At 36.9% G+C, this 17842-nt stretch overlaps 1 protein-coding gene across 2 annotated transcripts in view; it reads right to left on the bottom strand.

The window, feature by feature from the left end:
• NAA35 (N-alpha-acetyltransferase 35, NatC auxiliary subunit) overlaps nt 1-17842 on the bottom strand; it is a gene marked incomplete at both ends in the record, with an annotated part of 74424 nt that overhangs the window by 46277 nt on the left and 10305 nt on the right. For both annotated transcript variants that reach the window (XM_084239185.1, XM_084239186.1), the window contains 5 exons: nt 691-734; nt 812-878; nt 9744-9911; nt 12316-12390; nt 13488-13602. In XM_084239185.1, the coding sequence (XP_084095311.1) occupies nt 691-734; nt 812-878; nt 9744-9911; nt 12316-12390; nt 13488-13602 (469 nt within the window). The remainder of the gene's footprint in view (nt 1-690; nt 735-811; nt 879-9743; nt 9912-12315; nt 12391-13487; nt 13603-17842) is intronic.

The raw sequence follows: 17842 nt of genomic DNA, 5'->3' as shown, positions 1-17842 counted from the left end.
AACTCAAATGCAAAACATATTGCTAGTACAAGAGTAATGCATGTTGATTATTTTTACAGGTCCGTAGGAGCAATTTGGTGGAAGATCTGTCCTGGAGCTGCCACTACTAGTGGTATATCCTTAAACTCAGGTTTCCTAACTCTTATCTAAAACCTGGGCATTTTGTACACCTAATTGCCTAATTCACTAAAGAACTGTAAATATCAAATAATAACGTATAATTATTATAACCATGCTGCTATAAGTGTTAAAAAATAGAAAAATATTTTTTTCTTTTTAAGCTCTATGAGAACCAATGACCAAGGTCATTTGGCTGAAGGATGTGATTCATAGGCTTTCACTAGATCTGTGATACCACCATCTACTGGATTCTTCTGTGTTATACAAAGGTGAAGAAGATAATCCTTATCATGTGAGTAACTTAAGACTCTTAAGAACATTACGCTATTCTTAAAATAGCATACCGAAATTCAAAATATGGAAAATAATTCAGAAATATGGCTAAATTTTAATATGTAAAAGTGATGTTAATTCACAAAAACGCCTCTAACAGTCTTCATTAAAAAAAGACAGCATATCTAAAGGAAGTTGACTGTCCTACCCATACTACCCATTTGCAATTAGCTAAAGTTAACTTGATATTTAGAAGAAAAAAATAATTCCATACTGAAGAAAAAAAAATATACATACCTTTACTCTTCTTTGCATGTCATCTTCCACATCTTTTAGCATGCCTATAAAGAGAAACAATGAATTAAAAAAAAGAAATCTAAACACAAAACGTGTGAATTATCTATCTAAATGGTTTTACCTGTAACTCGAAGATCTGTCACACTGTTTGCCATTTTAAATCCGTAAGTCATTGACTGAAAATCTTCCTATACAGAAAAGGAATAATTAAACTCTTGAATAGTAGGAAAACTTTTTGTTATACTTCTTACAAAATCACTATTTGCTAGTCAGAAAACAACAGAATCATCCTGTTTGTCTAAAATATTGCTCTCATACATCCAAAATTTCATTATAGGCATATCTTTAGAACATCATATTCTAATGTTGTCTCTGTCCTTAATTGTTGATCTTTAGGCAATTTAAATATACTTCCTTTCATACGTTCATCTGTAAAATAAGGCTAATACTTATGAAACATCACAAAGTAGTTAACTCCCACTTACAGACTATTCTCACATTCACAAATGAATAGTAAGCATAGAGTAATTACAGTCTGATAATAAAGCATCAAGATCTAGACAAAACTCTTCAAAAATTATTTAATACCTACTGTTAAGTGACAAGGCTAATTCTCAAATACAATTACTCAAAGTGATGAAAAAACCACATTTCCACTTTAGCCCCATTGTAAAGAAAAAAACTCGTGTGGATTCCAACTTCTAAAAACACTGCTGAATTTAATAGCATCTGTATCATTTTATTAAGTCAGAACTAGCTATAAAAGGAGTGTTTCTGTCATATTACAATTCTTCTAAATATGCCTATAGAAGTCTAACATAATGGAGTATGTTATTTACAGCAGTGGCCCAAACTATAGCAAAATCTCTAGAAACTTAATTTAAAAAGATCAGTGAGTATACAATTCATATCAGGTGCTGCATCCTACAAACAGAAAAAACAAATAAACTGTCCTTGGTCTGAAAGATTTCACTTAGTTGTGTTATGCATAACATAACTGACAGGATAGGGTCTTTTAAAAAATCTCATATTATGTTACAGAACTGTAAGTTTATCCTCTTGGCAATGTTTATATTTTATCTCTACTTGGACATCAAACAATTCTCAATTTTTGTATGTCTAAAAAAGGAATTATCTTAGTATTTACGACTTGGCTAAATGGCACCTCTATTTATCCAGCTACTCAAGCTGAAAACCTGTACTTTAAGTCCTGTTTTTTTCCCATAGCCCATATCAATTTATCAGAAAAGTTTCTATTTCTAACCACTTCTCATTTCACAGCTGTCTCTAATCACCACCATCTCTCACTTCTAAGACTACCTTTAGCCTAGCTCTGAAATAGACATTATAAACTACATTTTAAAAATTAGGAACTTGGGGCCTCCCCAGTGGCGCAGCGGGTTGAGTACAGCGCTGTGAAGCTGTCCACAGCCTCTGCGGCGCGGGTCCGATTCCCGGCCGGCCAGGAAGAATCCTGCATAGCGTGGCAGACCACTCCTGCCTCGCCCGTTGCTCCCCTCAGCAGTGTCTTCGGTCCGCCTGCCTGTTCTGCTCCCCGTTCTGTCACTGGTGAATTCTCTCACCTTCCCGTGCCTCTGACTGTACCCCAGTTCTTGTATAAATAAATAAATCTTTTAAAAAAAAAATTAGGAAATGGGCCTCCCTGGTGGTACAAGGGGTTTAGCCACAGCACTATGAAGCTATTGGCAGCCACTGCAGCAAGAGTTCGACCCCCAACCAGTGAGCTGACCTCTTCTGACTCGCCTGCTGCTCTCCTCGGCAGTGTATTTCCATCAATCTGCCTGTTCTGTTCCCCACTCTGTCTCTGGTGAATCCTCTCAACAACCCCCTCTGCATCTCTGGCCTAAACCCCAGTTCTTGTATGCATAAATAAATCAATCTTTTTAAAATAAAATAAAAATTAGAAACTAAGGCAAAGAAAGTTTAAGTTCCCCCAAACCACTAAGCCAGTAACAAGAGTCAAAGCACAAACCTAGGTCTCATAGTTTCATTTTGAAAAAATTTCAGATTTAGGGCCTCCCTGGTGGCACAGGTGATTGAGCACAGAGCTGTGAAGCTGTCCGCAGCCTCTGCAGTGCTGGTTCGATCCCCGCTGGCCATGGAGATGCCCACATGACATGGCAGACCTCTCCTGATTTGCCCGCTGCTCCCCTCAGCAGTGTATTTTGTCAGTCTGCCTGTTCTGATGCCCGCTCTGTCTCTGGTGAATCCTGTCACCCTTCCCCACATCTGGCTTGTATCCCGGTTCTTGTATGACTAAATCTTAAAAAAAAAAAATTTTCAGATTTAAAAGTGAAAATAAATCCCACATTCCCTTCACTCATATTCCCTATCTGATAACATGTTACATTACATTATAATTCCTTATTTTTTTTTAAACTTTTGAAATTAAGTTGCAGAGATAAAGTTGTCTCTTTATCTTTAAATACATACATAACCATTGAGCAATTATCAAATCAGGAAACTCATGTATCTTTGGATCTTTTCTCTGTCTTTCATGCCCTGACATTTTGGAATAGTACAAGTCAAAGTCATTTTGTGTATGCTGCTCAGAATGGGTTTGCCTTGTTTTTACCAGATCAAATTCAGCTTGTCATATTTGATATGAATACCACAGAAATAATTTTGTGGTTTTTTTTTTTTAAAGATTTATTTATGCATACAACAGCTGGGGTACAGGCAAAAGATGTGGGGGGTGAGAGGACTCATCAGAGACAGAGTGGGGAACTGAACAGGCAGACGGACTGAACACACTACTGAGGGGAGCAGCAGGCAACACAGGAGAGCTACTCATATGGGTAGCAATCTGGCCGGCTGGGGATTGAACTCGTGCTGCAGAGGCTGTGGATTGCTTTATAGTGAAATGCTTAACCCCTTGCGCCACCAGGAAGGCCCTGATTTTGTGTTTTTAAAGCATTGCACATGGAGGAACATGACAACTTTTTCTATTACTGGTGATGTTAATTCTGGTTAATTGGTTAAAATGGTGTTAGCCAAGTTTTTCCACTGTAAACTTATCCTTGTCTCCCTTTATAATTAAAAAATTATCTTATGGGGCGATACACCGATGTTAGGTACAAATCTTGAGTATCATGCTTTGGTCTAGTTATATTTAGCATCCTTTGATAACTCTTGCTAGAAATATTTAAAACCTGTACTTGTAACACAATGCTATGCAGTCAATAAAAACAAGGTAGATATACCTATACGTATTGGTAAAACAAATCTATTCCCTGTTCTACATAAGAAAAAGCAAGTTGCAAATATTGGGTTGTCGGAAAAGTCATGATGCAACAAAGAAAAAATATGTCATGACTTTTACAACAACCCTATAGTTTATATATTGATACTTCCATCAAGTTAAAAAAATGTGTACACAATGGAATACTACTCAGCAATCAAAAAAGATAAACTCATGCCATTTGAAGCAACATAGATGGAGTTGGAAGGGATTATACTAAGTGAAGTCAGAAGGAAAAAGAGAAATACTGGATGGTTTCACTTTATATGTGGAATAGAGAGAAACTCAACAAAGGGTCAGGAAAAAGATAAAACTTGCAAGCTGATCTTAGATCTGAGGCACACAGTAGGGGAGAGGGAGAGAGAGGGATTAAAATAAAGGAGGGAAGAGCACAAGGGACTATAATGATAGTTCATGAGTGCTATGATAGTGGGAGAATTATGGGAACTACACTTGAGGGGAGAAATTAAATGTTGTTCAAAATTGAACAATGATGTAAGAAAAAAAATTTTTTATATGTACAAATTATAGAAAAAGTTGGAAAGATACACACCAAGTAGATAACAGCATTTCTTTCTTTCACCATTTCACTTAGTTTTATATAAACATATTTCTATGTTCAGTTGCAAGTAAGAGAAAAATCCAACTATAGGACTTAAGTGATGCAGACTTATCTCATGTCAAATAATGATTAGAAGTCATCATCTTTCAGTTCCACCATCCCAGGTTCTTAGATTTTTACATCTGTCATTTCATGTTCACAAAATGAAGCATTACCTCCAAACATTACATCCATATTCAAAGAACTGACAAGAGATGTGTTTGAATAATTCAAACTGGTACTGTACATTATTAAGAATAAAGGAGAACGTTACTAAATATTACAAAAGACTGTTTTATGTAAATCAGCATGTATGACCACAGATGTAACAAATAAAGTCCTAAAGAATGGCAAGGGAAAAAAAACAACATCTTTCTGGGCACGTCAAGAGAATGAGATCCAAGTTTAAAGATAAATAAGACTGCCCTAAAAGGGCAAGAAGAAAAGGCCTCAGAGCCAGAAGGAACATCCTGTGCAGAAGCATGGGATAATGGAAGAGAATAACATATTCAAAACCAGCTGAATAATAAAAAGTCGGGGGGGGGGGGGGGGAGATAAGCAATACACAATGAGATAGCATTTTCTGTTAGTTTTTTTCTCTATTAGTCCATCTGTTTAAGATTTCACCTATTTTTTAATGTCCTTTACCCAGAAAATACAGAATTTTGATAATTACTTCTATTATTGAAATAAATTTTTACTTTAAAAATAAAATACTGGCCTATAATAAAAATTCCAAGAATCCAAACAGATATATACCCTGACTCTCAATACTCAAGTTATCTTGTTGTGCATGAAGATTTAACTGCCTGTCTCTCCCTTTTAAAAAACAAAAACAGCAACAAGTCATACATATTTTTCTACTTGACTTACTTTTGAGATCTAATCGGTGCACATAAACCTACCACCTTCCTTTTTAAGGTTGCACAACACTCATCATGTATAAATACAGCATTATTTAATGATGGCTATTAAGGTAATTTTTGGAGTTCAGCTACTAGAATAATGCAATGAATGTTTCTGTGCACAGGTCTTTGTGTACAAACTCAAACAAGATAGGTAGGATAAAAATTACCCAATTGCTCTTTTAAAAACTTGTATAAATTTACATGCTGATCAAAAATCTTTAAGTCTTGCTTATAGAGGAATTCTTGATCCCTGAAATAAATGTGGAAGGAGTGCTAAAATTAACCCAAGTAAGGGCTTCCCCGGTGGCGCAGCGGTTGAGCGCTGGGTTGCGAAGCTGCCCGCAGCCTCTGCTGCGCCGGTTCGATCCCCGGCTGCTCCCCGGCCACCGGAGGAGGGTCCCGCATGGCGCGCAGACCTCTCCTGCCCCCCGCTGCTCCCCTTAGCAGTGTACTTCGGTCCTTCTGCCTGCTCTGCTCCCCGCTCTGGCTGCTCCCCTCAGCAGTGTACTTCGGTCCTTCTGCCTGCTCTGCTCCCCGCTCTGGCTCTGGTGAATTCTCTCACCCTCCCGCGCTTCTGACTGTACCCAGTGCATGTATAAACAAACAAACAAACAAACAAATAAATAAATAAAAACATGCCTCTATTTAAAAAAATAATAATAATAAAATTAACCCAAGTAAGTATCACCAATGGATGCTAAATCTGTGGGGAGAAATTTCAATGAGCAGGGTATTTACAGGTTTCCCTAAAGATTATTTACTGAAGTAATCTGATTACTATATGGTCATCAAAAAACAGTAATCAGAAAACATCTTGATGGAGTAATGAAAATAATATCACGATTGAGGTGAAGCACAATGTATGCCTCAGAAGCGATATATAAGGACAAAATATCACCTATATCATATTCCAATCCAGATTGCAGAAATCCAAATCTGATCACAAGTAAAGTTCCCCAATGAGAACTTCTATTTAAAAAGGGAACAAAGGAGAGAGCTGTATTCTTCATATATATTAGTGTCATTAAATACAAAAAAGATTAAAAAACTGCTGTAGATGAAAGAATACTAAAAAGATATACAAATGAAATGCAGGAAATGATGCTAGACTAGATCCCATATGGGAGTAAAATGCTAATGACATTATTGGGTCAAATGAGGAAAATGGATAGAAGACTGGGAATACAGATTTACTGAAATTGCCATGGCTGGATTGAGTGTGTGGCATTTTTCTTGGAAATGCACACACTGAGATTTTTCACAGATCAAAATGTAGCAACAGTTTATGGGGGGAAGTACATACAACATAAGAAGGTAAAAAAACAAATGGGCCAGTGGTTACAGTAGCTGAACCTGAGTGAGGAATATATAGTATTTTTTGTGACGTTACTGTTACTGCTATTAATTTGAAATTATTTCCAAATAAGATTTTTTCTAAAAGAGTAAAAAGAGGGAAATATAAATACACATACACACGTAAGAGCACATGAGAGCCTATTTTTCCCACTCTCATCAAATGGCATATTATGAAAAAATCCTAATCTTTGCCCATAACAGGAAAAATACAGTAGTTCCATTCTAATTTGCAGTTAAGTGACATTAAGCATCTAATTTTTTTTTTTTTAAGATTTATTTATGCAGAGAGGGAGGGAGGCGCACAGGGGACTAAGGTGATAGTGCACGGGTGCACTGGTGAAGGAAACTCTATGGGGACTACACCTGAGGGGATCGGGGGAAACAAATATTGTTTAAAAATGAACAATGTAAAAAATAAACAAAATTAATTAAAAAAATAAAGAGATTTATGCATACAAGAACTGGGGTACAGGTCAGAGGTGTGGGGGGTGAGAGACTCACTAGAGACAGAGTGGGGAACAGAACAGGGGGACTGACTGAAAAACATTGCTGAGGGGAGCAGCAGGAGAGCCAGGAGAGGTCTGTGGCACCCTATGGGTATCTCCCTGGACAGGGATCGAACTCACGCTGCAGGGGACCCGGACAGCTTCATAGGTTGCATCTTAACTCCCTGTGCCACCATGAGGCTCAAGCATCTAATGTTTCTAAAGGTCATTTTATTTCTTATAAACTATCTTCTGATTTTTAATAACATTTTTACACTTTAAATATTTCATCTATGTGCAATTTATTTTCATGTTGTCAGACTAAATAAATATCTGTGCTGGGCCTCCCCGGTGGCGCGGCGGTTGAGCGCGGGGTTGCGAAGCTGCCCGCGGCCTCTGCGGCGCCGGTTCGATCCCCGGCTGCTCCCCGGCCACCGGAGGAGGGTCCCACATGGCGCGCAGACCTCTCCTGCCGCCCGCTGCTCCCCTCAGCAGTGTACTTCGGTCCTTCTGCCTGCTCTGCTCCCCACCCTGGCTCTGGTGAATTCTCTCACCCTCCCGCGCTTCTGACTGTACCCAGTGCATGTGTAAACAGAACAAACAAACAAACAAATAAATAAATAAATAAAAACATGCCTCTATAAAAAATAAATAAATAAATAAATAACTTTAATAAAAAAAAAAAATATCTGTGCTGATCTCCCATCCCTCCAATTCATATATGAATTCCTAACACCCAATCTGGAGGTAGGTCCTTTGGAAGGTGATTAGATCAAGATTTGGTAGAACCCTCAAGAATAAAATATTCAAGGGGCCTCCCCTGGTGGCGCAGGTGGTTGAGCGCAGCGCTGTGGAGCTGTCCACCACCTCTGTAGCATAAGCTCGATCCCAGCCAGCCGGTGAGATTCCCACATGGCATGGCAGACCTCTCTTGCCTCGCCGGCAATGTATTTCAGTCAGTCTGCCTGTTCTGTTCCCCACTCTGTCTCTGGTGAATCCTCTTACCCTCCTGCACATCTGGCCTGTAACCCAGTTCTTGTATGCATGAATAAACAAATCTTAAAAAAAAAAAAAAATTCAAGAACTGGAGATTTCACATTATTACAAAAAATTAAAAAAGAAAAGTACAGGAGACTCCAAAGAGCCTCCCCCAACCCCTGACCCTGCCATTTGAGGATGAAATGTGAAGATGAAACAGAAAATAGGCCTTAACTGGCACCTAATCTGTCAGAGTCTTGATTTTGGACTTCTTAGTCTCCAAACTGTGAGAAATAAATTTCTGTTATTTATAAGTCACCCTATTTATGGTATTCTAATAGCCCAAATGGACTAAGGCAGTTGTAAAATGATAATAATTTTCAAGGGTGTTAACCACCTATTCTAGTACTACTTATTAAAAGAATCCTTTCTCTGTCCTCCCCCTCCCCGATCTCTGATGTTCTTTTGGGTGCACTGTGAGAATGGGAGTATTTAAAACACTTTGTATTTTTCTTCTCACTTATTAACTCAAAGTAATCATTTAAAAATTTTCAAATGAATAAGAATTTCAATAATACCCACACATCAATTCAAATATGTATCTAAATAAGTGTATAAACAGTAAAATAGTATTTCATAAACTACTCACAAGCCACACATTCAAATGTGGATGATACTAGGTTTCATTTAATTATTCTCACATACACAACTTAAATTTAGAAAAGTTTATACAATGTACACTGACATTGTTGGCACCTAACCTATTTATTTTGAATCAACTACAGTATAAAAAAGAAGTTTAACAGTTTCAATAAAGGGAAGAATTGAAGAAAAATAATTATTTCAATTGCTATCACATTTCCCCTTAAAATAATCATTTGAAATCTTTTTTTTAACATTTTAAAAGGACAGGTTTATTAGGAAAAGATGAAAGAAAGAGAGGCACCTGCATAGTCAAAGGCAGCAGAAGAGTTGCTGTAATCTTAATTTTGATTAAAAAAAAAAAAAAACACCACACGTTTAAAACTCATAAAACTTCCTCCGAGTGAGGTACTTAAAACCCTGGAAGAAAATGCTCATACTCTAAAATATTCTTTATAAATGTGTTTCTTAGCACCCTCTTATTCAAACACTGGAAGTATAGCATATCTGTTATAATATCTAAGAAAACTTAAGGGATGAGGCTCTATTCTATTTCCTTTGTGAATCAGAATATCCAGAACAGAAGGGATACTGAATGGTATGGACGGAAAGTACATATCCCAAGACAAAAATTCTTTCTGGGAGAAAACTGGATTGCTTTAGCCAATATATTTGCAGACAGCAACACATCACTTTAAACACACACACACACACACACACACACGTATATATAGAGACAAAATTATGTATCATATAACCATTTAAATACATCACAGTAAGGTGGTCAATGAACTTCAGGAACTTAGATTACAAAATCTTACCTCTTCAAAAACAGCCGCTTTATTCACTTTTTCCCTTGCAATGTCACAAATTTTCAAAATTCCCAGAGCAAAAGCTTTCATGGCAGGATCTTCTATAAAGTCTGGATTATGAATGTAAAGGCACGTAAATACTGTCTGTGCCAAGGAATGGCCTTCTAACCATGTTATCTGTAAAGAAAGAATGTGTATGTTTAAAATGATACGCAGAATCTGCATTGATCCATCAGTCAAAAATGAGAGTGCCACAGATGTAAATAAATGTAAGATTAATCAAAAGATATAAAGATGATTAAAGAAATGGCCAGGAAAGACAAGTGTTAGAATTCACTTTCATTGACTAGTCTTTCAAGAATCATTACCATAAATTTGATCAGCTGAGAGACAGATATGGACAGCATTCTCATATATAATTAGGTTTCTATTTTTTTTTTTTAAAGATTTATATAAAACCAGGGTACAGGCCAGATGTGCGGGAGGGTGACAGGATTCACCAGAGATACAGCGGGGAACAGAACAGGCAGACTGAAGAAATACACTGCCGAAGGGAGCAGCGGATAAGACAGGAGAGGTCTGCTGCGCCATGTGGGTTGCTCCCTGGTTGGCCAGGATGGAACCTGCGCTGCAGAGGCTGCAGACAGCTTCATAGTGTGTGGCGCTCAACCACCTGCGCCACCAGGGATGCCCATAATTCAGTTTCTATTATAATATATTTGGAGGTTAACGAAATTAGAGTATTTCCTTACATTGCATCCAAAAGCAATCAACTCCACAACGCGGTCAATAAGATTTCATAAATTAGGAAATTCACAATGTCAGAACTAACCAGATCCTTAACTAGTTACACTATTCTTTTCTCAACCTCACAACTATCAAAAGCATCATATCTCATTTAGATTACCTAAAAAAATGGTTTTCCTGCCTCCCATCTCTAATCTAATTCAATACCTCACTAGAGGCATCTTTCCAAAATACAAAAAATATCATTCAACACTATTTTATTCAATGATGAACATGTGTAGTAGCTGGGAATACCAAAAGCAGTTAAAACTAAGTAACTATTATTCCCAAGTACTATGCTATGTATTTTCATATATCTTACCTCATTTCCCCCCCTAAAACTCAGAAAAGTGGCATTGTTCTCCTTTTACATATAAAGAAGCAGAGTCAGAAAGTGTAAATCATTTGTCAAAGTATGTAGGGATATATATATATTTTTTTTTAATAAAGATTCTTGGTAATTTTTTTTTTTTAAGATTTATTTATTTATTTATTTATTTATTTATATAAGCACTGGGTACAGACAGAAGTGCGGGGGGGATGAGAGAATTCACCAGAGCCAGAGCAGGGAGCAGAACAGGCAGAAGGACCGAAGTACATTGCTGAGGGGGAGCAGTGGGCAGCAGGAGAGGTCTGCGCGCCATGTGGGATCCTTGCCCAGCGGTTGGGGATTGAACTGGCGCTGCAGAGGCTGCAGGCAGCTTCACAACCCAGCGTTCAACTGCTGCGCCACCGGGGAGGCCCTGCAGGGTTATATTTTACACTAAGTCCGAGAATTCTGCAATAGAGAAAGATATATGCTTTCCATTTCATGAGAAATAAGCATAAAAATAACTTAATCTGTGTATTTTGTATTAACAGTATCAAGAAGACTTTCCAGACTGAAAACCATCTGCCTATTAAAGGCCAAACACTTAGATACAATCCCAAAGGCTCACAGAATGATTCCTCAACTTTGGCAAAAACCCTGTCTTGCTTCTGTTTGTCCTATTCCACTAGGACTATAAACTGCTAAGGGGTGATAAAGATACCTTTAGAGGGAAAGAGACAGCTCTGGAGGAAGAAGGATCAGCATTAAGACTCTGGCAATGCCCCTTCCTAGCAATGTAACCCTAGGCAAATGGAATAAAATGGTAACAGATATCTAACAGAGATGATGTAAGACCTACACATGTAAAACAGCTAAGAGAAGTATTTCACATACACTGGCAATCATTCCAATTTAACAAATAAATTTTATGTATTTCTTAGGATGATGCGCCATCATTAAGTTTAAAAAAACAAGTCAGAAAGGAATATAACAAAACAGAAAAAGTAAAATGACAGTACAAATGAGACTTCCCCATAATTAAACAATACTGTCTAGGGAAGACAGTTTAACCAGCTTATATAAACCACCAGAAAATTTTCTTCATAAAATATGGTCAGTTTGTACAATTTACCCTATTTTAGGGGAGAAGAATCTTTCCAAAGCAAATCTAGAGTTCTGTTTTAATTCCATGCTTATTTTAATGAAAACTTCCAATTATAGATTTGTTCCCCTAGGTTCCTTAAGAACAAAAAAGGTACTCTGGGTAATGGCTATATATTGATACTATCTTCCATGGAAAGAAAATATCCCTTTACCCAAAAAATGAGAACCTAAAAATCACCCAGAGTGATAAAATGATAAAAAGCTCTTTACTATATCATAACCTGAATCTACTAATTTTATCTACCACTTAATCCACCATACTAGACAAAGCATTACAGATACTTCATATTCAATGCTGGTTATGTTATTTTTAGCTCTTACCAAACAGCAAAAACATGTATCCATTATCCCTATTAATTCAGGCAAGGCGAGATCTTTAATTTTAATGGTGCCATCCTAAAAAGGAGGGGAAACACAACATATCAACAGAAGTTTCTTGAAATTTTGAAAAAAATTTATGGCTATACATACATAGTGAATATTTAAACATAGTAATTCTAGGAAAACTATCTGATCATCAATGAAGACTCCAAATTGCGTATTCTTAAAAATAATAACATATTAAAGATCTTCAATAAGGAAAAGTAAAGCCTCTCGAAATTGAAGCAGAATAAGCCCTTTATAAAAAAATTCAGTAAGTATTTGAAAGTACAGTTCAACTTAGTTAAGTACAAATATGAATCATTTAATAATTCCAATATTTACAAATATTTAAAAAAATTGCCCTCTTAAATTGGTTAACTATACAAAAATTTTGTTTACAGTATTCATGTACTTAACTAATCTTTTTTATTTTTAAAGATTTGTTTTTATACAAGAATTGGGGTACAGGCCAGAGATGCAAGGGTGGGGGGGTGAGAGGATTCACCAGAGACAGAGTGGAAAACAGAACAGGCAAACGGACTGAGGTACACTGCTGAGGGGAGCAGAGGGTGAGACAGGAGAGGTCTATGCTGCCATGTGGGTTTCTCCCTGGCCGGCAGGGAATCAAACTTGTGCTGCAGTGTGCTTCATAGGTTGCGTCTCAACCCCTGGGCCACCAGGGAGGCCCTTAACTAATCTTTCTTCATGAAACATGCAAAATTAAAGTGTGTCAACTATGAATGAATTTCTAAATCAACCTGCATTGAATAAATCTAATCCACCACAAGTATTTTACATAATATACCAACACAGTGAATCTAATTCCTAAGTCAATTACCTTGGTATTTGAATATGTACTCAAATGCTTTCAAAAAACCAGTTGAAAGTATATACACATATGCACACAATTTCAGAGAAAATTTTTACTGAAGACCTTGAACAATAAATTTCCAGATTTCTACGAATAAGATACATAGCTAAAGGTCATAATTCTTGTTTATATACATGAGATGCCATTAAATATTACACTTCAGTATACTAAGCTTGATTTCCATTATTAATCAGAATGTTTTACAATGCAAAATAACAAACAATAAGAGAAAACATTAAAAAAGTGCAATGGTGACTACCTTGATAGCTTGTTCAAAATTGAGAACTTTTCGATTAACTTGGTTTCCAATCATTCCAGCATCCATCTTGGGATCCATCATTTCAATGGCAGACATGGCTTCAAAAAGACCAAATCTGCAAATATAAAAAAAGATCCCACATACTGTTTTTAAACCTGTAAACTTACCCAGTTCCCATAATATCAAATTATTATAGTATTTTAAATAAATGTATTTTTTATATTTAGTCTTACCAACTTGTTATGACCTCTCAATTAAATAATCTTTCTTAAAATCCTTCCATTTAATTGTCATTCAAATTATTTTATACATACTTGGCAGAGAAAAGGATTAAAACAAAAGATTTTTTGTTTCCTTCAAAAGGTTACATATTTGAAGTTTTTGGGGAAAAAGTGATCAACTTATCTATAATGAATTTCACTTTATTATCTTTAAATAATTTCCTCTAACATTTAGAAAGTCTGTTTGGAATAATCATCAAATGTAACTTTTAGATTTCTTAATTTTATTTATATCTTGAAAGACCAATAATCTGGTATATTACAATCTGTATAACTGCCAAAACTTCGGCAATTACACAAAGAAAAATAATGTAGAAACTCTGACGGTCTGGTATTTGTAGCTTATGAGCCATAGAAACAGATAGCTATGAGATGCACTGTTGACTGATAATTATATCATTAAATTAGATAAACCTCAAGAAACAGGAGCAGAAGAAAGGTTTAAAAATATATATACTATCAGGCCTCCCCTGGTGGCGCAGCAGTTGAGCGCTGGGCTGCAAAGCTGCCTGCAGCCTCTGCAGCGCCGGTTCGTTCCCCAGCCGCCAGTGAGGGTCCCACCAAAAAAAAAAAAAAAAAAAAAAAAAAATTATATACACACACACAATCACGCTGTTGACTTCATAGTTTGCTTAATTTAAATCATTTGATTAGGGCCTCCCTGGTGGTGCAAGGGGTTAAGACGCAAACTATGAAGCTAGCCGCAATCACTGCAGCACAAGTTCGATCCCAGGCCAGGGAGATCCCCACATGGTGCAGCAGACCTCTCCTGAGTCACCTGCTGCTCCCCTCAGCAGTGTATTTCAGTCAGTCTGCCTGTTCTATTCCCTACTCCATCTCTGGTAAATTCTCTCACCCCCCCCCACCCCTCTGGCCTGTACCCCAGTTCTTGTATGCATAATCTTTAAAAAAAAAAAATAAATCATTTGATTACCAGGAAAATAAAGACATTCTACCTTATTACTTTAAAACAGGTGTCTCAGAAAAGTAGAAGCTTTGTAAAACATCCAAAAGAGCTTTAAGGGGACAATCTTTCCATGCAACCCATCAAATCTATTAAAGCTTCAATTTAAGATACTATAACAATATGCATGTTATGATTTCATATAAGAGAACTCTTATCTGTAAATCTGATGCAATTATGCTAATCAAAACCCAGATAGTATTTTAGGGCCTCCCCGGTGGCGCAGCGGTTGAGCGCTGGGTTGCGAAGCTGCCCGCGGCCTCTGCAGCACCGGTTCGATCCCCGGCTGCTCCCCGGCCACCGGAGGAGGGTCCCACATGGTGCGCAGACCTCTCCTGCCGCCCACTGCTCCCCTCAGCAGTGTACTCAGCCCTTCTGTCTGCTCTGCTCCCAGCTCTGGCTCTGGTGAATTCTCTCACCCTCCTGCTTCTCACTATACCCAGTGCTTGTATAAACAAAAACAAACAAATAAATAAATAAATAAAATAAAGCATGCCTCTATAACAAATAAATAAATAAATAAATAAATACCCAGATAGTATTTTAAAAAGAGTATCAAATCAAAAGAGAAGATATGCAAAATTGGAAGGAGAATTTTTTTCAACAAGACTATAATAATTAGCACCTTTCTGGTGGCGCAAGGAGTTAAGCACAACACTATGAAGCAATCTGCAGCCTCTGCAGCACGAGTTCGATCCCCAGTCGGCCAGGGAGCAACCCACATGGTGCAGCAGACCTCTCCGGACTCGCCCACTGCTCCCCTCAGCAGTACACCTCAGTTGATCTGCCTGTTCTGTTCCCCAATTTGTCTCTGGTGAATCTTCTCACCCCCCCCACCCCTGCACATCTGGCGTGTACCCCAGCTTTTGTATGCATAATCTTTTTTTAAAGATTTTATTTATTTTTTATACAAGTACTGGGTATAGTCAGAAGTGCGGGAAGGTGAGAGAATTCACTAGAGCCAGAGCAGGGAGCAGAACAGGCAGACTGATGAAGTACACTGCTGAGGGGAGCAGCGGGCGGGGCAGGAGAGGTCTCAGCGCCGTGTGAGCATCTCCTCGGCTGACCAGGAATCGAACCCACGCTGCAGAGGTTGTGGACAGCTTCAGAGTGCTGTGCTCAACCCGCTGTGCCACCAGGGGAGGCCCTAAATAATCTTAAAAAAAAAAAAAAAAAAAAAAAAGACTACAATTAAAAAGTGTCTAGTATATACAAATCACTAGAAAACCGCTCAAACCTGTTTCTGCAGGAATTACATATGACAGCAGTGGAGTTTCAAATTAGTGGAAGAATGGATTAGTCAACACTATAGAGACAAAAGACTAAGCACCTTGAAAAAATGAAAATTTGATTCACATAATTTGGAAAAATAAACCCCTGGCAGATTTAAGCTCTAAATTGAAAACAAAAAACTCGTTAATTTACAAAATTATTAAGATGGTAACTGCAATAAGTAAATATTTAAAATTTTTTTTTTAACATTCTTTTTTTTTTTTTTAAGATTTATTTATTTATTTATACAAGCACTGGGTACAGTCAGAAGCGGGGGAGGGTGAGAGAATTCACCAGAGCCAGAGCGGGGAGCAGAGCAGGCAGAAGGACCGAAGCACACTGCTGAGGGGAGCAGGGGGCGGCAGGAGAGGTCTGCGCGCCATGTGGGACCCTCCTCCGGTGGCCGGGGAGCAGCCGGGGATCGAACCGGTGCTGCAGAGGCTGCGGGCAGCTTCGCAACCCAGCGCTCAACCGCTGCGCCACCGGGGAGGCCCAATATATTTTAAATTTATAAACAAGAAAAATCACAAGTAAAACACTGATAATTATCTGGAGGAAATATTTTTACATAATTTTCAAAGAGGTAATATCTAGAACATATAACTCTTACAAACAAATAAGTCAAATAATCAGGAAAAAAAAGAACTTGGACAATTCACATAAAATAATAACTACTAATTCAAAGTGGAAAGCTACTCAAATCCAAATACAATCTGATAACACAAAACAATGAAGAGTTTTGGAGGCTTTTTTGGCCACAAGGAAAATTAAAAAAAAAAAAAATTAGTGTACTGTCACACACTACTGGAGCTTAAATTAATACAAACTTTGACAGAAATTTAGCTGAATTCCTTAAAGTCATTTGATTTCTAGGCTTTTATCCTAAAAAGCAGATGCACATTTATATATCAAATAGGTTTATATAAATCTGATGTTTTTGCTTTTATTACCAAAAAATTTTGAAATTTAAATGCCCATCAATAAGGATATCATAGACTAAATTATGGTACAGCCATTTTGTACAACACAAAGATACCAATAAAATTAATAAGGCAGAGCTATTGTACACTAAAACAGGGAGAGGAATTTACAAAATAATACTTACTAAATATTCCATTTATAATTAGCTAGTTTTATAATTTGAAGGTAAAGAAATAGTAAACAAAATTAAGAAATTCAACAAAAATGAAAATTGGCTCTTAAAATTGACAAACCCCTGGAGATAGAGAAGATAAAGGTAAAAGAAAAAGGTAAAAAAAAGTACAATCAGCTATTTTTATAGATTTTATATATAAAGATATATTTTTTACAGGTCCAAAAGGACATGCAAAAACCTACTAATTTATAATGGTGATTATTGCTGGGTAAAAAATAGATGGTAAGAAGAGATGGTGTCATGGGATGTTTAAATTTGTTAAAAATAAAGTATCCAGGTATTACATGACAACTAAAAAGAAATTTTTAATGACATAATTAAAACTCTAGGGCAATAATATTTGCCTAATTACTAAAATTGATACAGAAACTATAATAGCATTAAGTTAGCAATTTCATTTATTCAAACAATACTTAATAAGTGCCTATTAAGTACTAGGTACTATACTATGCACTGGAATAGAAGAGTAAAACAAATTTGCCTGCCATATAGAGCATCCATTCTAGTAGAAGAAAAAAGACAATAAATAGTAAAGAAAAATTTACTTTAAAATAAATTATATAATATGTTAGAAGACATTTACCTGCTAAGGAGAATACAAAAGACAACTAAACAAGACAAATGGTCAAGGCGGGCAATCATGTTCCCCGGGCTCAGAGCCTAAAACCTTAGGGGAAATGAA

This window comes from Talpa europaea (genome assembly GCF_964194135.1).
Source record: "Talpa europaea genome assembly, chromosome: 7".
NCBI lineage: Eukaryota > Metazoa > Chordata > Mammalia > Eulipotyphla > Talpidae > Talpa > Talpa europaea.
The sequence above is the reverse complement of the archived record's forward strand: the minus strand, read 5'-3'. Positions and strand labels throughout refer to the sequence as shown.